General features: G+C 49.2%; 1 protein-coding gene across 5 annotated transcripts in view; it reads right to left on the bottom strand.

Annotated features, from left to right (window-relative positions):
• Positions 1 to 27,816, bottom strand: part of RXRA (retinoid X receptor alpha) — a 312,302-nt gene that overhangs the window by 97,427 nt on the left and 187,059 nt on the right. For all 5 annotated transcript variants that reach the window (XM_068249137.1, XM_068249138.1, XM_068249140.1 and 2 more), the window contains exon 2: positions 2,587 to 2,822. In XM_068249137.1, coding sequence (XP_068105238.1) covers positions 2,587 to 2,822 — 236 coding nt within the window. The remainder of the gene's footprint in view (positions 1 to 2,586; positions 2,823 to 27,816) is intronic.

The following is a 27,816-nucleotide window of genomic DNA, read 5'->3' as shown; positions in this document are numbered from 1 at the left end:
ACTGTGTGCAGGAGGGAGATGTGCCCATAGGCTGCTGGCACTGTGTGCAGGGGGGTGATGTGCCCATAGGCTGCTGGCGCTGTGTGCAGGGGGAGATGTGCCCATAGGCTGCTGGCGCTGTGTGCAGGGGGGAGATGTGCCCATAGGATGCTGGCACTGTGTGCAGGGGGGAGATGTGCCCATAGGATGCTGGCACTGTGTGCAGGGGGGAGATGTGCCCATAGGATGCTGGCGCTGTGTGCAGGGGGGAGATGTGCCCATAGGATGCTGGCACTGTGTGCAGGGGGGAGATGTGCCCATAGGCTGCTGGCGCTGTGTGCAGGGGGGAGATGTGCCCATAGGATGCTGGCGCTGTGTGCAGGGGGGAGATGTGCCCATAGGATGCTGGTGCTGTGTGCAGGGGGGAGATGTGCCCATAGGCTGCAGGCGCTGTGTGCAGGGGGGAGAGGTGCCCATAGGCTGCTGGCACTGTGTGCAGGGGGGAGATGTGCCCATAGGCTGCTGGCACTGTGTGCAGGGGGGAGATGTGCCCATAGGCTGCTGGCACTGTGTGCAGGGGGGAGATGTGCCCATAGGCTGCTGGCGCTGTGTGCAGGGGGAGATGTGCCCATAGGCTGCTGGCGCTGTGTGCAGGGGGGAGATGTGCCCATAGGATGCTGGCACTGTGTGCAGGGGGGAGATGTGCCCATAGGATGCTGGCGCTGTGTGCAGGGGGGAGATGTGCCCATAGGATGCTGGCGCTGTGTGCAGGGGGGAGATGTGCCCATAGGATGCTGGCACTGTGTGCAGGGGGGAGAGGTGCCCATAGGCTGCTGGCGCTGTGTGCAGGGGGGAGATGTGCCCATAGGCTGGTGGCGCTGTGTGCAGGGGGGAGATGTGCCCATAGGCTGCTGGCACTGTGTGCAGGGGGGAGATGTGCCCATAGGCTGCTGGCGCTGTGTGCAGGGGGGTGATGTGCCCATAGGCTGCTGGCACTGTGTGCAGGGGGGAGATGTGCCCATAGGCTGCTGGCACTGTGTGCAGGGGGGAGATGTGCCCATAGGCTGCTGGCGCTGAGTGCAGGGGGGAGATGTGCCCATAGGCTGCTGGCGCTGAGTGCAGGGGGGAGATGTGCCCATAGGCTGCTGGCGCTGTGTGTAGGGGGGAGATGTGCCCATAGGCTGCTGGCACTGTGTGCAGGGGGGTGATGTGCCCATAGGCTGCTGGCACTGTGTGCAGGGGGGAGATGTGCCCATAGGCTGCTGGCACTGTGTGCAGGGGGGAGAGGTGCCCATAGGCTGCTGGCACTGTGTGCAGGGGGGTGATGTGCCCATAGGCTGCTGGCACTGTGTGCAGGGGGGAGATGTGCCCATAGGCTGCTGGCGCTGTGTGCAGGGGGGAGATGTGCCCAGAGGCTGCTGGCGCTGTGTGCAGGGGGGAGATGTGCCCATAGGCTGCTGGCGCTGTGTGCAGGGGGGAGATGTGCCCATAGGCTGCTGGCGCTGTGTGCAGGGGGGTGATGTGCCCATAGGCTGCTGGCACTGTGTGCAGGGGGGAGATGTGCCCATAGGCTGCTGGCGCTGTGTGCAGGGGGGAGATGTGCCCATAGGCTGGTGGCGCTGTGTGCAGGGGGGAGATGTGCCCATAGGCTGCTGGCGCTGTGTGCAGGGGGGAGATGTGCCCATAGGCTGCTGGCGCTGTGTGCAGGGGGGAGATGTGCCCATAGGCTGCTGGCACTGTGTGCAGGGGGGAGATGTGCCCATAGGCTGCTGGCGCTGTGTGCAGGGGAGAGGTGCCCATAGGCTGCTGGCACTGTGTGCAGGGGGGAGATGTGCCCATAGGCTGCTGGCGCTGTGTGCAGGGGAGAGAGGTGCCCATAGGCTGCTGGCACTGTGTGCAGGGGGGAGAGGTGCCCATAGGCTGCTGGCGCTGTGTGCAGGGGGGAGAGGTGCCCATAGGCTGCTGGCACTGTGTGCAGGGGAGATGTGCCCATAGGATGCTGGCACTGTGTGCAGGGGGGAGATGTGCCCATAGGCTGCTGGTGCTGTGTGCAGGGGAGAGAGGTGCCCATAGGCTGCTGGCGCTGTGTGCAGGGGGGAGAGGTGCCCATAGGCTGCTGGCGCTGTGTGCAGGGGAGAGCTGTGCCCATAGGATGCTGGCGCTGTGTGCAGGGGAGAGAGGTGCCCATAGGATGCTGGCGCTGTGTGCAGGGGGGAGATGCGCCCATAGGCTGCTGGCGCTGTGTGCAGGGGAGAGAGGTGCCCATAGGCTGCTGGCACTGTGTGCAGGGGAGAGAGGTGCCCATAGGCTGCTGGCGCTGTGTGCAGGGGGGTGATGCGCCCATAGGCTGGTGGCGCTGTGTCCACGGGGGAGATGTGCCCATAGGCTGCTGGCGCTGTGTGCAGGGGGGTGATGTGCCCATAGGCTGCTGGCGCCGTGTGCAGGCGGGAGAGGTGCCCATAGGCTGCTGGCGCTGTATGCAGGGGGGCGTGTCCATAGGCTGCTGGCGCTATGGGGGTGGGGGAGACGTGCTGTGCATTTTATTTGGTCACTTTTCTGCGATTACGTTTTGTAGACAGAATAGCTAACTTTCAGAGAGGCACTTACCTGAGGGCTGCCGGTACCGTACATGGACATGGACGGGCCCAGCGGGGAGCTGATGACCGAAAAGGGCGGGCCCATGCCATTGAGCGGTGACCCAAGGGGCGAGTGAAGCTGAGTGGGCGATCCCAGCGAGGGGCTGATCCCAGAGTTGCTCAGGGATGGGTGGAGCAGAGGGGCGGTCATAGAACCGCGAAGGCCCGGAGAGTTCAGAGACGTGGAATTCACCTGGGTGGAGAAATCTGTGGAGACAAGAGAGATGGAGGAACATTAGAGACTGGTCCATTCATTGTGCGTAACCACAAAATCAGCCAATCACAGCTCTACTCACTAGTGACATCACCAGCAGGGCTGTGGAGTCGGTACAAAAATCTTCCGACTCCAACTCCGACTCCTCAGTTTATGAAACCACGACTCCGGGTAACCAAAATGGCCCCGACTCCTTAGTCTAAATATTTAACAGGGCTGTGTATTTTGTACAAAAATCACCCGACTCCGACTCCTCAGATTATGAAACCACGACTCCGACTCCAGGTACCCAAAACTGCCCCGACTCCAACTCTGACGTCACAGCCCTGATCACCAGAGCCATAGTGCTTTACTGTATTACAGATCAGCCAATTACATCTCTCTATTCACTAGTGACATCACCAGAGCCAATGTGCGTCCTGTATTATACATCAGCCAATCACGTCTCTACTCACTAGTGACATCACCAGAGCCATAGTGCTTCCTGTATTATACATCAGCCAATCACATCTCTAGACTCTAGTGACATCAGAGCCGTTGCATTCCTTGTCACTAGTGACTCCAAAAGTGAATTGCCGATCTACATTCCATGGAAGAATATGATGGCTCTGCAAATGACACTAGATTCTAGAATAGTGATTGGCTAGGGAGCGGAAGTGATGTCACTGGTGCTTAGAGAAGAGATTGGCTGATCTATATTTCACGATGACTCTGCTGGTCAGCCAATCATTGCTCTAGAACTTGGAGACATCAGCAAAACTTTTGCGCTCTCTACAAAAAGAGGTCACACGTAGATAGATTTTCAAATGAAGTGGAGCTGAACTCTGGCACAGGACAGAAGGAAAAGCACCGAGAAATGCCCCCTGTATGTATTTAGAGAGTTTAGCCTGTCTAATTCCCCCTCATCTGTGACTAATCACAACTGTAATTTGATCGCTCCCTTGTCAGCTGACTGGCTAGGCAGAGCAGCTGATTTGTAAACACGGGATGTTAACCCTATGTCTGCGTCCATGAAAGCAGGAAGTAGACACACTGCAGATTTATAGCAGGATTTGTATCAGCTGTCACAAAGAAATGTTTTTTCTTCAAAAGTTATTCTGCTGTTGCTTATCTTTTAGAGCAGAAAGGAAGTTCTGAGTTCAGGTCCGCTTTAAGGGTGCATACACACATCTAACTTTAATTGGCCAATGATTGGCCAACTCTACCACCTCCATGTAGTATGCGGGTCACCTACAGAATCTGCTCATGGTATTCAAAATCTATCGGCCCTCATAGTACATGGAGGTGGTATGACCGGCCAATCAAAATCCGATGTGAGTATGCACCCTAACAAAGACCCGCATAATACGATCAGCCAATCAATCCAGTAAATGCTTAAGTGACATTAGATCCATTGAACGCCTCGTAATACAGCCGGCCACCACCAAGACGGCCATTTTGCTCATATTGGTATTGCCGACTGACGCTTGTGACATCAGAGAGACAAGGGCGTGCAGCGAATCGATGATGTCACTATTTCCCAACGAGGACAGATGGATGGTGCGCTGTCACACCAGTACACAGAGCAGGAAGTAAGCGGACTCAGCGCTGATCCCCCCACAATCCACCCTGACAGCCGGCGGTTAATCCCCGGAGGAAATAGGGATGACATCAGCGCCTTCTGCTTATTCTCAATCAACACGGCGCTCGTTTTACATTTTCTGACACTTTTGCTTTTTATATTTTTCCTGCAGGGGATGAGATCGGTGGGGGGGGGGGGGGGAGGTCACCCAGGCTGACGGAAGGGGGAGATTAGGAGGGCCCGACCCAGAAGGGCCACAGCTGGGACACAGCCAACGCCTCGCAGGGTCCGCCACGTCTGTGTCACCTTCCCCCGCTAAATCACTCATCCCGACACAAACCCCAACGAGGGGCTGTACAGCGCGAGCGATTCTACGAGACGCGGCCTGTTCTATATCCGCTGCTTACTGCACACGTCGCTCTTCAACTGTAACCGGCCCAGAAACCCATCTCTGCTGAGCAAATACAAAAACACTGCATCGGGGCGGGGGGGGGTGAGCTCTTTAAAGAGACACTGAAGCGAAAAAAAAATGATATAATTATTAATTGTTTGTGTAGTACGGATAAATACTAGAACATTAGTAGCAAAGAAAATATTCTCATTTTTATTTTCAGTTATATAGCTGTTTTTTTTTTTATAACCTTGCATCATTCTCTAATATTTGCAGTTTACATACTACACAGCATTCTATATGATTTTACAGAGCAGGCCAGTGAACTTTTGAATTGTTCTCTGCAGAAGAAAAAACAATACAGTGACTGACACTTGAGATAAGCTTCAGAAGACAGAGCTCTCTGCGACTTTGAAAAGTCGTGGCGCTCAATGGCTCTTTTGCATAGATAACTGGAGTTTCTTAACTCTTCCTGTACTGGAAACAATATTAGACTTTTGTCTCTGCTCCTAATGGTTTATTTCTTAGCTGTACTACACATACAAATCATATCATATTTTTTTTTCCGCTACAGTGTCTCTTTAAAGTGGACCTGAACTCTTGCACAGGACAGAAGGAAAACAGAGAAAGTACATAGTTAGTCTAATTCCCCCCCCCTCATCTGTGTCTAATCACAAGTGTAATTTGATCTCTCAGCAGTGTCAGCTCAGGAATGTCAGAGCAGCTAATTTGTAGACACAGGATGCTAACAATAGGTCTGCTTCCATGAAAGCAGGAAGTAGATATGCTGTTTATTTATGGCAAGATTTGTATCAGCTGTAACAAAGAAATGTTTTCTGTAAAGGTGGTTATGCTGTTGCTTATCTTTTGGAGCAGAGAGGAAGTTCTGAATTCAGGTCTGCTTTAAAGAGGAACTGTAGTGAAAATAACGAAATGAATAAAACTGCTTAATTGTTTACAATATTAATTTATAAAGGATTTAGTCAGCGTTTGTAAAATGTTTCCTTACCCCGATTTACATTCTTAAATTTATTACAGGTGGGGACATCTTTAGTCCTGTCAGGTGCACCTTTGCAGAATGTTAGTTAACAGAGTTCTAAAGGCAGTAGAAAATATATCTGGTCTCCCAGAATGCTCTGGGAGGAGAAATCAACACAGCTAAACTGCCTAGGCTAAGCATCATGACTACATACCAATATACAGCAATATATAGCTCTAGGAAGTGTTTCGGAAGCTAAAGCCAGGATATTTACTGTAAAAGTGGGTTTCCTGAATAATTTATTGCATTCTATGGTATGTCACGACAGGGCCTCTTTAAATGCCTACATCTCAAGCATGTAGTAGACTGTCCCCCCAGGTATGCAGTAAGTACACGAGCGTCTCTCGCACTGCTTGTAAGGGAGGAAGAGACATCGAAGAATTCGCTGCAAGGGGATATCTGTCATCGGCGGAGAGACAATGAGACACTGTGAAAATGATTCCATTCATAGGAACGCTTCGTTTTGTCTGGATGTGTATTCCTCCCAGCTAACGCTGCACCGTAAGACCCCGCTCACTGCTATATTCTACTGTACAAAAACCTAAACTACAGTCAACCTCGCTCAAAGACTAACTGATCAGGTGTGGCCACAGGGAAGTCCGGGACCCGCCCCTCCAAAAGGGCCATGATCTTTCCCAGTGAATGAGTCCAAGACACGCCCCCTCCCATAACACAGGAAAGACGTGCAGAACACCCCCCAGTGTTCAAATCCAAGGCATGCTCTTCGCATAAGATGGTGAATGAGTCCAGAACACACCCCCACCCACTCCTTCGCAGTGAATGAGTCCTGGGCATGCTCCTCCCACCAGACAGTGAGTCCCAGACACACTTCATCCCATAAGGCAGTGGATAAGTCTGAGGCACGCCACCACCGATAAGTCAGTAAATGAGTCCGGGGCACGCCCCCCCCACCCATATGGCAGTGGATAAGTCCAGGGCACACCCCTACCTATATGGCAGTGGATAAGTCCGGGGCACACCCCTACCTATATGGCAGTGGATAAGTCCGGGGCACACCCCTACCTATATGGCAGTGGATAAGTCCGGGGCACACCCCTACCTATATGGCAGTGGATAAGTCCGGGGCACACCCCCACCTATATGGCAGTGGATAAGTCCGGGGCACACCCCCACCTATATGGCAGTGGATAAGTCCGGGGCACACCCCCACCTATATGGCAGTGGATAAGTCCGGGGCACACCCCCAACCTATTTGACAGTGGATAAGTCAGGGGCACGCCCCCTCCCATATCGAGTCCAGGGCACACTCTCACTCATATGGCAGTGGATAAATCCAGGGCATGCCGCCACGCATATGGCAGTGGTTAAAGAGAACCAGAGGTGAAGCACCCTCATGTATTTACCATATATATCAGTGGGAACATTAGAGAAAACCCCTACCCTGCTCTCTGCTTCATCCTTCACTGCTCAGCCTGCTTGTTATCAGTTCTGATAAAATCCCAGACTGAGCATTCAGTCTGGCTTTGCTCAGAAATCATTATAGCTAAGTCAGTCTTCTGTGATGTCTTTTCAAGCCCAAGCCTGCCCCCTTCTGGCTCTGCTTCCATGCTATGTATCCTCTTAGCAGGAAATCAGAGCCACAAGGGGGCAGGCTTGGGCTTGAATAGACATCACAGAAGACTGACTCAGCTATAATCATTACGGGGCAAAGCTAGACTGAATGCTCAGTCGGGATTCTTATCAGAGCTGATAACAGGCAGGCTGAGCAGTGAAGAATGAAACAGAGAGCAGGGTAGGCGTTTACTGTCATGTTCCCACTGATATATATGGTAAAATACATGAAGGTGCTTCGTCTCTGGTTCTCTTTAGGTCCAGGGCACGCCCCCCTAAAAAAACCCTGACGCATATTCCCACTACTGACACCTGCTCAGTGACACCGTACAAGGAAGGTTACCTATTCTATAGAGCGTCCGCTCATTTGCACCGCGCATCCCACTAACCCCATCCAGTAATAACGGGCGGCGAAGGCGAGATTTACAGCTTCCGTTCGCCATTCCCAGCGTGAATATACATGTACTGCGCAGTCTATATGTCATCGTACAGGAATAAAAATAAAATAGAGCAGGAAATAGGATATCCAGCTATTGTGGAGACTTCACCGCATGGCTATAAAAATCGACAATCCGCAGCAGAGAAAGCGAAAAGGATTGGATGATTCACATCCGCAAAAAAACGGCTTTCATGTCCCCGACAACTTAACTGAAAAAAAATTGTAAATACCATGTTCTCCATGAAATGTTTCAAACTAAAAAAAGACCACTCCGTGGATTTTCCTGTTTAGTGGATGCAGGAGAGATTTACACTTTCTTTTACCTTTCAGAGATTCTCTGCACCAGAGGAGCTTACACTCTAATGTCCTCACCTAAAACTGATGGGAATGGATCAGTGATCTCTGTACAGCGCTGTGGAATATATCAGAGCTATATAAATGTATAATAATAATAATAGTGTGTGACTGTGGTGAGGGCATTAGAGTGTAACCTCCTCTGGTGCAGAGACTGATGGGAATGGGTCAGTGACCTCTGTACAGCGCTGTGGTATATGTCAGAGCTATATAAATGTATAATAATAATAGTGTGTGACTGTGGTGAGGACATTAGAGTGTAAGCTCCTCTGGTGCAGAGACTGATGGGAATGGATCAGTGATCTCTGTACAGCGTTGTGGTATATGTCAGAGCTATATAAATGTATAATAATAATACTGTGTGACTGTGGTGAGGGCATTAGAGTGTAAGCTCCTCTGGTGCAGAGACTGATGGGAATGGGTCAGTGACCTCTGTACAGCGCGCTGTGGTATATGTCAGAGCTATATAAATGTATAATAATAATAGTGTGTGACTGTGGTGAGGACATTAGAGTGTAAGCTCCTCTGGTGCAGAAACTGATGGGAATGGATCAGTGATCTCTGTACAGCGCTGTGGAATATGTCAGAGCTATATAAATGTATAATAATAATAGTGTGTGACTGTGGTGAGGACATTAGAGTGTAAGCTCCTCTGGTGCAGACTGATGGGAATGGATCAGTGATCTCTGTACAGCGCTGTGGTATATGTCAGAGCTATATAAATGTATAATAATAATAGTGTGTGACTGTGGTGAGGACATTAGAGTGTAAGCTCCTCTGGTGCAGAGACTGATGTGAATGGATCAGTGATCTCTGTACAGCGCTGTGGAATATGTCAGCTACATGAGGTCGGTCTGGGACATTTGAGGCAATATGGGGAGGCTGAATAAGACATCCATTGATACACTAAAAACACGCACACCAAGCCAGTTCAAATGCTTAGAAAAGTGTATTGATAATCAATATGAGAGAAATATCATTAACTGGTCTGAAACCTCAGTACCAATGAAAAGTGCATACAAAAATGTTTACATACAGTACATAAGATACATATGGTGCATAGAGTAGCCCATTATTAGCTAGGGAAATATGCAAGTAGCAAACATGTGACTATATAAGAACACAGTCCAATGTATATCATCAGCTTATAACATATAGCATAAATGGGTACTAGAGAGGATCAAATCCCCTATGATAGAGTCCAGGAACAGAGTCCCAATCTTAAGATGCGCATAAAACAGTTCCACAAACAGTGTGAGATGAGGTGCTGTCACCCTCAACTTGTTTACCCAGACGTCGGCGTTTCGGAATTGGATTCCTTCCTCAATGGGTGCGCAGCGGAATAAGCAACAGCAGCAGAGCGGGTGAGAGGCAGCGTCCTGACCGCCATGGCGTCCCGCACACTTTAAATACAGGGGCAGTGTAAAGAGGCAAGGGGCGGAGGCAAGTCGTCACACCGGGGCCGGCCCAGTGACGCGATGACGTCAGGCGGCTTACGCCGCCGCGCAATCGCGTCACATGCTTAGTCCAAAGCGTCTCCATAGCAGCGGTGGGCAGCGTAGCTAACAGAGCGACGTATCTAGCCCACACGCTGTCGTTGTCATGGGGACCAATGAAACAGCATATTATCAGGATCTATATGGCGGCAGACATAAGAAAAAGCTTCATGATATATAACATCCAATGATCCTAGTGACTTGCTGTACAAGTAATCTGATAGCAGATCGGTGTGAGGACCATAACATTGCCTGTAGACAAATATGAAAAGAAAGCACATATTAATTTAATCAAGAAAAGTCAAAACAAATATTGATTCACAGAATCAAAAGAATTAGCAGATTCAATTAATCTTAAAGTGGTAACAACACCACCATGACAGTATGATACAGCAAACTACAAAAAACATCTTAGATCCACATCCTCATTCAAACCATTGGGATGTTTAGTGCATAGTTTATAAATCCAAAACATCTCACGCTGAAGCAGTTTTTGTTCAAAATTACCCCCCCTACGAGAGGGATGGACAATTTCTATGACTCTAAATCGCAGTTGAGAAACCTGATGCCCAGCTTCCCAAAAATGTCTAACCAAAGGTTCATCCACATTGACACAGCGTATGTTACTCCGATGTTCAGAGATTCTACGTCTAATTTCTCGTGACGTCTGTCCAACATAGGCCAGACCACAGGGGCAGGTAATCAAATAGACAACACCTTTTGTGGAGCAGTTGGCAAAAGCTTTCAAATAAATCCGGGTACCCCTACGGGGATGCGAGAAATACTCCCCACGGCTCACAAAATTGCATTGCATACAGTGACCACAAGGATACATTCCCTGTGGTTTTGCAGATTGCGTAAGCCAATTACCTGTGGCACGTGGTTGAGGAGTATTCTGTGCATGCACCAAGGAGTCCCGGAAGTTCCTAGCTCTACGATAGGCACAAGTAGGAGGATCACGGAAGGTGTTGCCCAGTGTGGGGTCACTATTCAAAATATGCCAATGGCGGTGCACAATCGTGGCTGCCTGTTGGGATAACGGAGAGAAGGTAAGTACCATAGGTATCTTAGATGCATCATCTTTAGGTCTAAATGCCAATCTATCCCTCATGAGGCGGGTCTCGAGGTGATTAGAGAGATATTGGATTCTATGTCTCTTTCAATCCCTTTGAGGAAATTTCTGCTGGATGTTCTGGAGATTGTCCTTACTCGTAATTATTTTTCGTTTGAAGGAACATTTTACCAACAATGCCAAGGTACAGCAATGGGGAGCAATATGGCTCCTGGATATGCAAACCTCTTTATGGGGAATTTTGAACAACAATTTGTATATACTCACCCGCTATATATGTCAGAGGTCTTAGTGTATCTTAGGTATATTGACGACATCTTTTTTATTTGGCAAGGATCTGAAGAACAGTTACAACTGTTTACACGAGATTTGAACCAGGCACTCCCTACCATCAAGTTTACCCTTGAGTACAGCCCCACAGAGATCCATTTTCTGGATGTCTTGATATCCCTGAAAGATGGCATTCTACAGACTGGACCCTTTAGGAAAGCGACCGACAAGAATACATACCTTGCTGCAAATAGCTATCATCCACGACGTTTAAAGGCAGGTCTTCCATACAGTCAATTTGTAAGAATTCGCAGGATCTCATCACAGGATGAGGTATTCTATCGGGAGGCGGGGGCGATGTATGAAAACTTTAAACAAAGGGGTTATGGGGATGATGTCCTCAGGAGTGCTCTGGATAGGGCATCTCAATTGGATAGATCTGATTTATTGGCATTTAGACCTAAAGATGATGCATCTAAGATACCTATGGTACTTACCTTCTCTCCGTTATCCCAACAGGCAGCCACGATTGTGCACCGCCATTGGCATATTTTGAATAGTGACCCCACACTGGGCAACACCTTCCGTGATCCTCCTACTTGTGCCTATCGTAGAGCTAGGAACTTCCGGGACTCCTTGGTGCATGCACAGAATACTCCTCAACCACGTGCCACAGGTAATTGGCTTACGCAATCTGCAAAACCACAGGGAATGTATCCTTGTGGTCACTGTATGCAATGCAATTTTGTGAGCCGTGGGGAGTATTTCTCGCATCCCCGTAGGGGTACCCGGATTTATTTGAAAGCTTTTGCCAACTGCTCCACAAAAGGTGTTGTCTATTTGATTACCTGCCCCTGTGGTCTGGCCTATGTTGGACAGACGTCACGAGAAATTAGACGTAGAATCTCTGAACATCGGAGTAACATACGCTGTGTCAATGTGGATGAACCTTTGGTTAGACATTTTTGGGAAGCTGGGCATCAGGTTTCTCAACTGCGATTTAGAGTCATAGAAATTGTCCATCCCTCTCGTAGGGGGGGTAATTTTGAACAAAAACTGCTTCAGCGTGAGATGTTTTGGATTTATAAACTATGCACTAAACATCCCAATGGTTTGAATGAGGATGTGGATCTAAGATGTTTTTTGTAGTTTGCTGTATCATACTGTCATGGTGGTGTTGTTACCACTTTAAGATTAATTGAATCTGCTAATTCTTTTGATTCTGTGAATCAATATTTGTTTTGACTTTTCTTGATTAAATTAATATGTGCTTTCTTTTCATATTTGTCTACAGGCAATGTTATGGTCCTCACACCGATCTGCTATCAGATTACTTGTACAGCAAGTCACTAGGATCATTGGATGTTATATATCATGAAGCTTTTTCTTATGTCTGCCGCCATATAGATCCTGATAATATGCTGTTTCATTGGTCCCCATGACAACGACAGCGTGTGGGCTAGATACGTCGCTCTGTTAGCTACGCTGCCCACCGCTGCTATGGAGACGCTTTGGACTAAGCATGTGACGCGATTGCGCGGCGGCGTAAGCCGCCTGACGTCATCGCGTCACTGGGCCGGCCCCGGTGTGACGACTTGCCTCCGCCCCTTGCCTCTTTACACTGCCCCTGTATTTAAAGTGTGCGGGACGCCATGGCGGTCAGGACGCTGCCTCTCACCCGCTCTGCTGCTGTTGCTTATTCCGCTGCGCACCCATTGAGGAAGGAATCCAATTCCGAAACGCCGACGTCTGGGTAAACAAGTTGAGGGTGACAGCACCTCATCTCACACTGTTTGTGGAACTGTTTTATGCGCATCTTAAGATTGGGACTCTGTTCCTGGACTCTATCATAGGGGATTTGATCCTCTCTAGTACCCATTTATGCTATATGTTATAAGCTGATGATATACATTGGACTGTGTTCTTATATAGTCACATGTTTGCTACTTGCATATTTCCCTAGCTAATAATGGGCTACTCTATGCACCATATGTATCTTATGTACTGTATGTAAACATTTTTGTATGCACTTTTCATTGGTACTGAGGTTTCAGACCAGTTAATGATATTTCTCTCATATTGATTATCAATACACTTTTCTAAGCATTTGAACTGGCTTGGTGTGCGTGTTTTTAGTGTATCAATGGATGTTTATTTCTTAACACAGCACCCCGCTGTAATTTGAGCTATTTGTGCAAATATTATCTTTATTATAGGTGTGCAATACCTAATCTATTGTGTATGGAGGCTGAATAAGACACCTCTATGTTGTTATATATGAAGCGTACATTTCTAGCTGCGTTTGGCCTGAAGTCACTTTCGCAGACGCTCTATATTCCGGTCGGTGGAAGGCAGCAGCGCACAGATGAGTCACAACCTCAAGCTTCCGATTTGTAAAAACCTGCATGTGCCCCATCCTCCCCCTGCGCGTCTGAGAGCCAGCGAGCGGACAGCGACAGCCAGAGACGCGCGTCCTAACGAGTGCGTAGTTGGCGGCCCACGCTAAGAGAGAGTGAAACAGACACAACACGCGCTGCGCTATCAGGACGTCCTTGCTCTATAATTAGCCACCGTGAGACAGACTGAAGAACAACACGTGCTGCGGGCGTTCTGCGCATGAGAAAAACACTCGCTGTCACACGGCTTTATAAGAAGCGTCTCTGTATTTACCTCTGCAAGAATTATAGCGGGCAAAGACTGAAAATAGCACTCGTTCACATTATTCATCGGAGATGGCCGTGCGATCAGAACGCAACGCGTATGATTGCACGCCATCTGCGCTACTGATCCCATTCACTAGAGTGAACGGGTCAGTGCTGCGATTCCTGGAAAATGCATCAGTGCGACAGCGCATTGCACTGCTGTGCAGCACATCTGATGGGAACAAAGACAGCCCTTCTACCGTTCTTGCGTGTCGCACATTATACGCGCTGCCAAAGTGCGCACAGAAACGCATAAAGGGCTTGATTCACTAAACAGTGATAACTCAAAAATCACACCTTATGAAAAGATATCACACCTTATCAAAGTTATCACCCCTTATCAAAGATATCACCCCTTATCAAAGATATCACCCCTTATCAAAGTTATCACCCCTTATCAAAGTTATCACACCTTATCAAAGTTATCACACCTTATCAAAATTATCACACCTTAACAAAGATATCACACCTTATCAAAGTTATCACACCTTATCAAAGTTATCACACCTTATCAAAGTTATCACACCTTATCAAAGTTATCACGCCTTATGAAAAGATATCACACCTTATCAAAGTTAACACGCCTTATCAGAGTAGTATATCGAGCGCTACAAACCCGCAGGGGGTCAGGGCAGGACGAGTGCCATTGCCAATTAGCAGGCATAAGTTCGTAAGGTGTGATATCTTTGATAAGGTGTGATATCTTTTCATAAGGTGTGATATCTTTGATAAGGTGTGATATCTTTGATAAGGTGTGATATCTTTTTATAAGGTGTGATATTGGAGTTATCACGGTTTAGTGAATCAAGCCCATAGTCTGGTCTGAGGCCTAAGGGCCCATTCACACTTGGGCAATTAAGGGGTGATTCCCGCTAATCGCTGAAGCACTAGCGCAGTTGTAACCCTATGGCAGTGATCTCACTTGCACCGCCCACCACACAGTTCAACTGTCCAATTGAACTGTGTACTCAGCAAGCAGTTACCCGGCAGCAGGGTGCAGTTACCCGGCAGCAGGGTGCAGTTACCCGGCAGCAGGGTGCAGTTACCCGGCAGCAGGGTGCAGTTACCCGGCAGCAGGGTGCAGTTACCCGGCAGCAGGGTGCAGTTACCCGGCAGCAGGGTGCAGTTACCCGGCAGCAGCGTGCAGTTACCCGGCAGCAGCGTGCAGTATCCCGGCAGCAGCGTGCAGTTACCCGGCAGCAGCGTGCAGTTACCCGGCAGCAGCGTGCAGTTACCCGGCAGCAGCGTGCAGTTACCCGGCAGCAGCGAGCAGTTACCCGGCAGCAGCGAGCAGTTACCCCGGCAGCAGCGAGCAGTTACCCGGCAGCAGCGAGCAGTTACCCCGGCAGCAGCGAGCAGTTACCCCGGCAGCAGCGAGCAGTTACCCCGGCAGCAGCGAGCAGTTACCCGGCAGCAGCGAGCAGTTACCAGGCAGCAGTGAGCAGCTGTGAGCGTTTGAGAGGCATTTCACTGCCTATCAACAGTTCGTGGAAAAGAGGCCTAAGAATGGCCAAAGACTCTGTGACGCAGGAAGTTGGTACTCCACACATTATAGGTTTCCTTTACATACTAGTGTAAGTGACATTTTCTGGCTAGAAATGAGCGTGGGTCGCCACCGGTGACATTTCCAGTGAAGATGACGGCGGTGAGAATGTAGAAGCCGTGGTTTTGTCAGAGGAAAGGAGGGTGACGCCAGTCTGATGTGTGTGTGTGGCAACCGCCGGGCACAGCAGATAAAGAGGAAGTGCAGCTAAGATCGAAAGACGATATCTGCCGCCAGCAGACACACAACAGCCAATCTACCCATCATCGATTTAAGGTTCCTGGCAATTGCCTCGTACACCATGCAATTTTTAGAAACGGGAAAAACGGCGCAGGAGCCCTTACAAAAAAAATGTCGCTGCCATAGCTGGTAAAGGACGGAAATGTGGGCGCATGGCGGTGCCTGCTACCGAGCGCCTCCCAGCGCCGAAATTTGCCTTTTTGCCACAAATTACAGCTTTAAAAATGGCAGCGATATGCGGCAAGAATGGTAAAATTCGGCGCCTGATTAGCAGCATTGAAAGAGCACCTGCTATGCAATGCCAGCAATTAGCATTTACGTGACTGCGATGCTATCGGGCGCCAAAATGATCTTTCTAGATGCATATTGCGGCTTTGCGGCAGAGGGGGCGTTAAGATGATTTCTTTTTTTGAAAAACATAGAAAATCTGACCAGAATTTGAAAAGAAATCACATACGTGCGCACGCTAGCGTTCTCCTATATCCAATGCATATCATATCTGACTAGTGATGGGTCGTTCGCGAACGACAAGAGCCGGTTCTCAGTTTTAAAAGAGCCGATGCCTCAGCCGCCCCACACAGCTCTGCTTTGCTGTGTAATAAAGGGCGCTGAGGCATGCTGGGAGATGTAGTCCTCCTCGTGCAGCTTGTAGGAGTGTATGGGGCGGAGCAGAGCAGTAGCAGGAGGGATTGCCCCAGTCAGAGAAGCAGTCTGGAGTTGTCATGGAGACGGGGGCGGGGCTTTTACTGCGATTCTGAGTGGTGTCTAGTGAGATTTAATGAAGAGCCGATTCAGAGCCGTAAGAGCCGGCTCTTTAATGGGAGCCGATTCAGAAGAGCCGGTTCTCCGAGAAGAGACGGAATTCCCATCACTATATCTGACTATCGATCTGACCAATCTCTAATAGGACCCGACATCAGGGCTGTGGAGTCGGTACAAAAATCTTCCAACTCCTCAGTTTATGAAACGACTGACTCCGACTCCAATTCCGACTCCGGGTACCCAAACTGGCCCCGACTTCGACGCCTCGACTCCGACTCCTTAGTCTAATATTTAACAGGGCTATGGATTTTGTACAAAAATCACCCGACTCAGACTCCTCAGTTTATGAAACCACGACTCCGACTCCGGGTGCCCAAAATTGCCCCGACTCCAGCTCTGACTCCACAGCTCTGCCCGACATTACATGGTGTGTACCATGTTTAAAGTGATCCTGTAGTGAGAGGTATATGGAGGCTGCCATATTTATTTACTTTTAAGCAATACCAGTTGCCTGGCAGCCCTGCTGACCCTCTAATGCTTTCAGCCACAGCCCCTGAACAAGCATGCAGCAGATCAGGTGCTCTGACTGAAGTCAGACTGGATTAGCCGCATGTTCGTTTCTGGTGGGATTCAGACGCTACTGCAGCCAAAAAGATCAGCAGGACAGCCAGGCAACTGGCATTGTTTAAAAGGAACATGAAGCGAGGAGACTATGGATGCTGCCATATTTATTTCCTTTTAAAGTGGACCCGAACTCTCGCACAGGACAAAAGAAAAACATAGACAAATGCCCCCTGTATACATTTAGAGAGTTTAGCCTGTCTAACTCCCCCTCATCTGTGACTAATCACCACTGTAATTTTGATCTCTCAGCTGACTGCCTCGGCAGAGCACCTAATGTGTAAACACAGGATGTTAACCTTATGTCTGCTTCCATGAAAGCAGGAAGTAGACACACTGCAGATTTATTGCAGGATTTGTACCAGCTGTAACCAAGAAATATTATTCTTTACAGGTTATTATGCTGTTGCATATCTTTTAGAGCAGAGAGGAAGTTCTGAGTTCAGGCCCGCTTTTATATCTCGCCAAGTATGGGGATAACTCAAGAGCCTGCACAAGGACAGGGGAAGGAGATTGCTGTGGCTGCTGCAATTTGTCAGGAAAGGCGGAGAGGCTCTTTAGATGGCGGCCTGCGACCCGGCTCTCAGCGTGACCGCCGCCCTGTGAAATATGGGGGTCTGGCGGGACAGGCTGACCCCTCTCAGCGACGCACAGAAGCTGCACTCGCTTTCCACGTGAGAAATGGAAGCAAGCAGAGGTTTCCATGGAGACCGCTGAAAGGTTCTGAAACGCCCTCAGGAGTAAGCCGCGCTCGCACACCATTCCGATATGAGCGACGCCGAGCCGAGGACGCACAGCGGCCGCCAAATCCCCAGAAATACCACGCAAAACGCTCTTCAGCGTTTTCCGAGAAATCTGTCAGACCGATCCACTCAGAGCGTGTGGAGGAACTCAGACAATCCTCTCTGCAGAAACGCCACAGAAATCCTGGTGCCTCAACTACAGACAGTGCATGGTTTTCAATCGTTCTGGGCAGACAGAATTCCTGATGGTTTCAGGCGATAGTTTAAAAACAACAGACAGTCAGCCAAGTATTGCCCCGTGTGGCAGACCGATGAAGTGGAAGCCATTCAAATCTTCAGCCACTCGTACTAATACTAGATTGACGCATCAGGCGAGAGAGCCAATGGTCATATCGGATGATAAGGATTGGATTCCTGCTTCTGTAGCTTCTTTGTGGAGTAGTCAGAGCAATGCCTCTGCAGATTCACCTCTGAACGTTATGCTAGGTCAGTGATGGGAAAACTTGGCTCAAGTCCCACAATGCATTGCAGGAGTCTGCCAGCCACAGTCATGATTCATAAAGGCAAATGCATTGTGGGACTTGTAGTTCCTTAACAGCTGGAGTGCCAAGTTTGCCTCTCACTGTGCTAGGTACACATGATGCAATTTTCTGACAGACTTCATGTCAGATTGACTATTCCAACATGTCCAATAGGATTTCGGGAAATGGATTGCAAATCAGATCGGACATGTTGGAAATAGACGATCTGACAGTACAGCTGTCAGAAAATTGCATCGTGCGTACCTAGCATTAACCCTTGTCTAAACAATTCTCATCACCCGTGTCTGATAAATCCCTAGTCTACTTATCAATAAATCATGAATAGAATTTATGAACAGACCATCCATGGAGAATGGAAAGAAAGAAATATAAAGCAATGCTGAGTGCTAAGGACTCTCCCAGACTCAGGCTGACTAGGGTGAGTCATACACGGGGTTAATAACAGGACAATCAGATTAATTGGCGGTCTGAAAATCATTGGTAGATTCCAATGTAGGTTGTATTCGTTTTCTATGGCTGGGGTCACACATCCAAGGTGTACAGCTCCATTCCTGTCAGATAACACGGAGTTTTGCATCAGTTGTGCTTTAGATTGCTGACAGGAATGGATAGGACAGCCAGTGTTGCCAACGTATCCCTTTAAAGTGGAACCCAGAACGTCCTCCCTGCTCTAAAATATCAGCAACAGCATAATAGCCTTTAGAGAGAAAAAACATTTCTTTGTTGCAGCTGACACAAAACCTGAAATAAAATCTGCAGAGTGACTACTTCCTGCTTTCATGGAAGCAGAGATAGGGTTACCATCCTGTGTTTACATATTAGCCGTGGTTTTTCCTCGTCTGCTTCTCTATAAGCGTCTGAGCCAAGCGCAGAATCCTTCTCTATCCGCCTCGTCATCTCAGCGCGGATAATAAAACGCCGTCCGCAGGAACGCTAATTAGCTCGCTGCGCTGCTTCCTTCTCGACGAGACAGAAAAGAGCTCAGCTACTTAACAGATAACGACTCTTAAGGGAGAGGAGCGTCAAATCCCAGACACCAGAGTGAGATTGAAATGTTATGCTTGTAATGCTGGCCGTGTAACGCGGGCAAAGCGATCGCTACCACCCTAACGTTCACAAAGCGCCAGCAAGGGGGGGCGGATCTGTACCATCCGTCCGTCTCCTCCCTCTGCTTCTCTGACAGGCGAGATCGCAGCTACTGCGCTCCATACTAAGAGGACTATCCTGCAGCACTGTACAGAGTACATAGTCATGTCACTGACTGTCCTCAGAGGAGCTCACACTCTAATCCTACCATAGTCATAGTCTAATGTTCTACCATATTGTTATTATGTATTTATATAGCACTGACATCTTCTGCAGCACTGTACAGAGTATATAGTTATGTCACTGACTGTCCTCAGAGGAGCTCACAATCTAATCCTACCATAGTCATAGTCTAATGTCCTACCATATTATTATAATGTATTTACAGTATATAGCACTGACATCTCCTGCAGCACTGTACAGAGTACATAGTCATAGTGTAATGTCCTACCATATTATTGTTATGTATTTATATAGCACTGACATCTCCTGCAGCACATTACAGAGTACATAGTCATGTCACTGACTGTCCTCAGAGGAGATCACAATCTAATCCTACCATAGTCATAGTCTAATGTCCTACCATATTATTATTATGTATTTATATAGCACTGACATCTCCTGCAGCACATAACAGAGTACATAGTCATGTCACTGACTGTCCTCAGAGGAACTCACAATATAATCCTACCATAGTCATAGTGTAATGTCCTACCATATTATTATTATGTATTTATATAGCACTGACATCTCCTGCAGCACATTACAGAGTACATAGTCATGTCACTGACTGTCCTCAGAGGAGCTCACAATCTAATCCTACCATAGTCATAGTCTAATGTCCTACCATATTATTGTTATGTATTTATATAGCACTGACATCTTCTGTGGCACTCATGCAATTTTGCATCGAGGTAATATGCTTGTGATTGTCCCAAGTGTGACCCCTGCGCGAGTTATCACAAAATAAAAAGATTGTTCACCAAAAATCCCGCCATCAGCTCTGCCCAGAGTCTGCCTGCGGTCAGACTGGCCTTCAGGTCTTTTATTTATCTCAAACCTTAAAGAGGAACTGTAATGAAAAGAATGTACTTTATAAATCATTTAGTCAGTGTTTGCCCATTGTGAAATCTTTCCTCTCCCTGATTTATATTCTGACATTTATCTCAGGTGGTGAAATCTTTAGTCCTGCCAGGTGATCTCTATGGAATGTTTGAGAGTTCTGAAGCCAGTACAAAATATGCCTGGTCACCCAGAATTCTCTGGGAGGAGAACTCTGCATATCTAATCAGCCTAAGCTGTGACATCACTGGGAGGGCAGTGCATTCTACTATATGTCACTACAGGGCCTCTGTACTGAATTCCGTTTTGCTATATGTCACTACAGGGCCTCTTTACTGCATTCTACTATATGTCACTACAGGACCTCTTTACTGCATTCTGCTATATGTCACTACAGGGCCTCTTTACTGCATTCTGCTATATGTCACTACAGGGCCTCTTTACTGCATTCTGCTATATGTCACTACAGGGCCTCTGTACTGAATTCCATTTTGCTATATGTCACTACAGGGCCTCTTTACTGCATTCTACTATATGTCACTACAGGACCTCTTTACTGCATTCTGCTATATATCACTACAGGGCCTCTTTACTGCATTCTGCTATATGTCACTACAGGGTCTCTTTACTGCATTCTGCTATATGTCACTACAGGGCCTCTTTACTGCATTCTGCTATATGTCACTACAGGGCCTCTTTACTGCAATCTGCTATATGTCACTACAGGGCCTCTTTACTGCATTCTGCTATATGTCACTACAGGGCCTCTTTACTGCATTCTGCCATATGTCACTACAGGGCCTCTTTACTGCATTCTCCTATATGTCACTACAGGGCCTCTTTACTGCATTCTACTATATGTCACTACACGGCCTCTTTACTGCATTCTGCTATATGTCACTACAGGGCCTCTACACTACATTCTGCTATATGTCACTACAGGGCCTCTTTACTGCATTCTGCTATATGTCACTACAGGGCCTCTACACTACATTCTGCTATATGTCACTACAGGGCCTCGTTACTGCATTCTGCTATATGTCACTACAGGGCCTCTACACTGCATTCTGCTATATGTCACTACAGGGCCTCTTTACTGCATTCTTCTATATGTCACTACAGGGCCTCTTTACTGCATTCTGCTATATGTCACTACAGGGCCTCTACACTGCATTCTGCTATATGTCACTACAGGGCCTCTTTACTGCATTCTGCTATATGTCACTACAGGGCCTCTTTACTGCATTCTGCTATAGGTCACTACAGGGCCTCGTTACTGCATTCTGCTATAGGTCACTACAGGGCCTCTTTACTGCATTCTGCTATAGGTCACTACAGGGCCTCTTTACTGCATTCTGCTATAGGTCACTACAGGGCCTCGTTACTGCATCCTGCTATATGTCACTACAGGGCCTCCTTACTGCATTCTGCTATATGTCACTACAGGGCCTCTTTACTGCATTCTGCTATAGGTCACTACAGGGCCTCTGTACTGAATTCCGTTTTGCTATATGTCACTACAGGGCCTCTTTACTGCATTCTACTATATGTCACTACAGGACCTCTTTACTGCATTCTGCTATATGTCACTACAGGGCCTCTTTACTGCATTCTGCTATATGTCACTACAGGGCCTCTTTACTGCATTCTGCTATATGTCACTACAGGGCCTCTACACTACATTCTGCTATATGTCACTACAGGGCCTCGTTACTGCATTCTGCTATATGTCACTACAGGGCCTCTACACTGCATTCTGCTATATGTCACTACAGGGCCTCTTTACTGCATTCTGCTATATGTCACTACAGGGCCTCTTTACTGCATTCTGCTATATGTCACTACAGGGCCTCTTTACTGCATTCTGCTATATGTCACTACAGGGCCTCTTTACTGCATTCTGCTATATGTCACTACAGGGCCTCTTTACTGCATTCTGCTATATGTCACTACAGGGCCTCTTTACTGCATTCTTCTATATGTCACTACAGGGCCCCTTTACTGCATTCTGCTATATGTCACTACAGGGCCTCTACACTGCATTCTGCTATATGTCACTACAGGGCCTCTTTACTGAATTCTGCTATATGTCACTACAGGGCCTCTTTACTGCATTCTGCTATATGTCACTACAGGGCCTCGTTACTGCATTCTGCTATAGGTCACTACAGGGCCTCTTTACTGCATTCTGCTATAGGTCACTACAGGGCCTCTTTACTGCATTCTGCTATAGGTCACTACAGGGCCTCGTTACTGCATCCTGCTATATGTCACTACAGGGCCTCTTTACTGCATTCTGCTATAGGTCACTACAGGGCCTCTGTACTGAATTCCGTTTTGCTATATGTCACTACAGGGCCTCTTTACTGCATTCTACTATATGTCACTACAGGACCTCTTTACTGCATTCTGCTATATGTCACTACAGGGCCTCTTTACTGCATTCAGCTATATGTCACTACAGGGCCTCTTTACTGCATTCTGCTATATGTCACTACAGGGCCTCTTTACTGCATTCTGCTATATGTCACTACAGGTCCTCTTTACTGCATTCTGCTATATGTCACTACAGGGCCTCTTTAAATGTCAGTGAATTCTGAACCGGCTGCGGCGGGACACTAGACGTCACCCTCAGAGGACAGCTGAGCGGAGTTCCTCTTTAGTGTGGGGGTAGCGCCTGTGTATTGCCTTTGGCCACCCCGCGCCCCCCCTCCCCGCGGCGCTGCGTAGGGGGGACGAGAGAACGCGTTTCCTCAAGGTCGCTATCTATTGTGGCTGACAGGCTGCGAGGAGGGAACAGCGAGCGCTAGCAACAGCCACATCCTATTTGTGGTCCGTTGCTACGGTAACACCACGCGGGCGCTCTCGCGGTGACCATCACCAATCCGCAGCCACCTGCCAGGGCTGCAAAGGATACAAACGCAGGTACATCATATGTCTGTATGTAGGAGTCTGAGAATCCTGCGTTACTCCAGACTGGAAAGCGTCAGCCACTTACTACGTGCAATCGCTGTGTTCATGTATTCCATAGTGTTCCTAAAACTGACAAAGTTTCATGCCAGTCACTGAATTAAAGTGGAGCTGAACTCTTGCGCAGGACTGAAGAAAAACAGAGAAATGTACCCTGTGTTTATTTATTGAGGTTTTTTGTCTTTTTTTTTTTTTGATACAATAAACGTTTATCTTATCCCATAATTCCCCCTCATCTGTTACTAACCACAAGTTGTAATTTGATCTCTCATCTGTCAGCTGACTGCCACAGCAGAGCAGCTAATTTGTAAACACAGGATGATAACCCTATATCTGCTTCCCTGAAAGCAGGAAGAAGACACTACAGATTTATTGCAAGATTTGTATCAGCTGTAATAAAGACATTTTTTAAAGATTATTATGCTGTTGCTTATCTTTTACAGCAGAGAGGAAGTTCTGAGTTCAGGTACTTTTTAATGCAGGTGTAAAGCGGGTCAGTGAGATGCTTAAAATTTTGCCTGGCATGCAAATTTAATGCAAAGAATGCAGCCAGTGGAGTCACACCTGGAACAAGCGTGCAGCCAGCGGAGTCACACCTGGAACAAGCGTGCAGCCAGTGGAGTCACACCTGGAACAAGCATGCAGCCAGCGGAGTCACACCTGGAACAAGCATGCAGCCAGCACAGTCACACCTGGAACAAGCACGCAGCCAGCGGAGTCACATCTGGAACAAGCATGTAGCCAGCAGAGTCACACCTGGAACAAGCATGCTGGCAGCAAAGTCACACCTGGAACAAGCATGCAGCCAGCAGAGTCACACCTGGAACAAGCATGCAGCTAGTGGAGTCACACCTGGAACAAGCATGCAGCCAGTGGAGTCACACCTGGAACAAGCACGCAGCTAGCGGCGTCCCACCTGGAACAAGCATGCAGTCAGCGGAGTCACACCTGGAACAAGCATGCAGCCAGCAGAGTCACACCTGGAACAAGCATGCAGCCAGCGGAGTCACACCTGGAACAAGCATGCAGCCAGTGGAGTCACACCTGGAACAAGCATGCAGCCAGTGGAGTCAAACCTGGGACAAGCAAGCAGCCAGCAGAGTCACACCTGGAACAAGCACGCAGCCAGCGGAGTCACACCTGGAACAAGCACGCAGCCAGCGGAGTCACATCTGGAACAAGCACGCAGCCAGCGGAGTCACATCTGGAACAAGCACGCAGCCAGCGGAGTCACATCTGGAACAATCACGCAGCCAGCAGAGTCACACCTGGCACAAGCATGCAGCCAGTGGAGTCACACCTGGGACAAGCAAGCAGCCAGCAGAGTCACACCTGGAACAAGCATGCAGCCAGCGGAGTCCCACCTGGAACAAGCATGCAGCCAGCGGAGTCACATCTGGAACAAGCATACAGCCAGCGGAGTCACACCTGGAACAAGCATGCTGCCAGCAGAGTCACACCTGGAACAAGCATGCAGCCAGCAGAGTCACACCTGGAACCAGCATGCAGCCAGCGGAGTCACACCTGGAACAACCATGCAGCCAGAGGAGACACACCTGGAACAAGCATGCAGCCAGCGGAGTCACACCTGGAACAAGCATGCAGCCAGCAGAGTCACACCTGGAACAAGCATGCAGCCAGCGGAGTCACACCTGGAACAAGCATGCAGCCAGCGGAGTCACACCTGGAACAAGCATGCAGCCAGCAGAGTCACACCTGGAATAAGCATGCAGCCAGCAGTAAGAGCACCTATCCTGCAGACTGGTTCTGAGGTTAGTGACACAGGTAGGACTAGACCCGGAAGATCAGCAGAATTGTACGCTTGCTGCCCCAACTTCCACCTCACTTCAGGTGCGTTTTGTTTGCAGTCTGTGATGTCAGACATTAGCCAGCTGACCCTCTCAGTCCTGCGGCTCGTCCTCGCTGGGACGCTAAAGCAAAGAAGCTGAAACCAAGCAGGACTTTTTACTCAGTCACCACGTAGCGAATGTCAATGATACCAGATGACAAGCGTGACATCACTGACAGGTCCCCTTTACTATCAGAAGACAAGTGATAGCAGGAAGTGAGAGTCCTTCACACAGGAAGCAGGCAGCCAGTGTCACATGTCTGTGTCACATGCTGTCTGGGTGTCACTCGTGTGTCAATCACTGCAGCTGGCTAACACCCGGAAACAACAGGAGGAAACCCCGAGTGAGAAACGTGTAGGCGGCCATTGGTGGCTTCCAACTCTGTCATGTCCTCTGCCTCAGATACCGCCTCCGACCCAGAACCCGTACCCCGACCTGGGGTTCTGCCTCAGATACCGCTTCCGACCCAGAACCCGTACCCAGACCTGGGGTTCTGCCTCAGATACCGCCTCCGACCCAGAACCCGTACCCCGACCTGGGGTTCTGCTTCAGATACCGCTTCCGACCCAGAACCCGTACCCAGACCTGGGGTTCTGCCTCAGATACCGCCTCCGACCCAGAACCCGTACCCAGACCTGGGGTTCTGCTTCAGATACCGCCTCCGACCCAGAACCCGTACCCCGACCTGGGGTTCTGCCTCAGATACCGCCTCCGACCCAGAACCCGTACCCCGACCTGGGGTTCTGCTTCAGATACCGCCTCCGACCCAGAACCCGTACCCCGACCTGGGGTTCTGCCTCAGATACCGCCTCCGACCCAGAACCCGTACCCCGACCTGGGGTTCTGCCTCCTCCGTCATGTCCTCTGCCTCAGATACTGCCTGCGACCCAGAACCCATACACAGACCTGGCGTTATGCCTCCTCTGTCACGTCCTCTGCCTCAGATACCGCCTCCAACCCAGAACCCGTACCCCAACCCAGGGTTCTGCCTCTTGTCATGTCCTCTGCCTCAGATACCGCCTCCGACCCAGAACCCGTACCCAGACCTGGGGTTCTGCCTCAGATACCACCTCCGACCCAGAACCCGTACCCCGACCTGGGGTCTGCCTCCTCTGTCATGTCCTCTGCCCCAGATACCGCCTCCAACCCAGAACCCGTACTCCGACCTGGCATTCTGCCTCCTCTGTCACGTCCTCTGCCTCAGATACCGCCTCCAACCCAGAACCCGTACCCCAACCCAGGGTTCTGCCTCTTGTCATGTCCTCTGCCTCAGATACCGCCTCCGACCCAGAACCCGTACCCCAACCCAGGGTTCTGCCTCTTGTCATGTCCTCTGCCTCAGATACCGCCTCCGACCCAGAACCCGTAATCCAGACCTGGGGTTCTGCCTTCTCTGTCACGTCCTCTGCCTCAGATACCGCCTCCAACCCAGAACCTGTACCCCAACCCAGGGTTCTGCCTCTTGTCATGTCCTCTGCCTCAGATACCGCCTCCGACCCAGAACCCATACCCAGACCTGGGGTTCTGCCTCCTCTGTCGCGTCCTCTGCCTCAGATACCGCTTTCCGACCCAGAACCCGTACCCCGACGTGGGGTTCTGCCTCAGATACCGCCTCCGACCCAGAACCCGTACCCAGACCTGGGGTTCTGCCTCCTCTGTCACGTCCTCTGCCTCAGATACTGCCTCCGACCCAGAACCCGTACCCAGACCTGAGGTTCTGCCTTCTCTGTCATGCCCTCTGCCTCAGATACCGCCTCCGACCAAGACCTGGGGTTCTGACTCATTAGGGACGGACAATGAGAAGCAAAGGATTCTGAGTTGACGCAGGATTCCGTAAATTTTGTATGCAAATACAGAATTCGCATCCTTGCGCATCAACTCCAAATGATTTACATCTCACTGACCGTCCCCCGACCCAGCATTAAAGGAGAACTGTTTAAGAAAACTATTTATAGCTAAAAGGTTATAAAATACTGTTGATATTCTTGAATATCCAATAAAATGAATGTCACAGATAATTGGCATTACAGCTTCAAAGACTATAGTGGTATCTTTAAATACAACAAGGTGCCTGAGTGAAGCTACTCTGTGTAAAACCCAAGGGGAAAAAAATAAAAAATTATCTGGCCAGTGGCTGCATCGCTTTGTGCAACAAACCTCCCATTCTTCGCATAGCCCCAGCAGACCCCCATTTCACAACCAGCCCACAAGTGACCCATCATTTGATTAGCCCCCACAGGCACCCCATTTTTCTGATCAGCCCCCACAGGCAAACCCTCTTCTGACCACTCCCCAGGCAGGCACAGCATCCTCTGACCGGCCCCCCATAGGCACCCTTCCTCCAACCTGCCCCCTGTATGCACCCCCCACTCCAACCAATGCACCTCATCCTCTAACCAGCCCCCCACATGCACCGCCTGCACCAACCAGACCCCAGCATGCACCCCAACCTCCAACCAGCCCCCCCCCACATGTATCCCATCTTCTGACCAGTCACCGCATACACCATGTATCCAACCCGTGTTGTGACTGCATGACAGATTCAGAATACACAGTTGTCCAGAAATAAAAGAAATTGGAACATTGATAAAATGCTAAATGCAACCAAACAAGAGCAGAAACCATTCTACAAAGCCAGCATTGCCCCAGAAATGCCAACCTGCACCATACCT

The sequence above is a fragment of the Hyperolius riggenbachi genome, chromosome 8, assembly GCF_040937935.1.
Source record: "Hyperolius riggenbachi isolate aHypRig1 chromosome 8, aHypRig1.pri, whole genome shotgun sequence".
Classification (NCBI taxonomy): domain Eukaryota; kingdom Metazoa; phylum Chordata; class Amphibia; order Anura; family Hyperoliidae; genus Hyperolius; species Hyperolius riggenbachi.
Note: the sequence above shows the minus strand (reverse complement) of the source record. Positions and strands in the feature narration are given on the sequence as shown.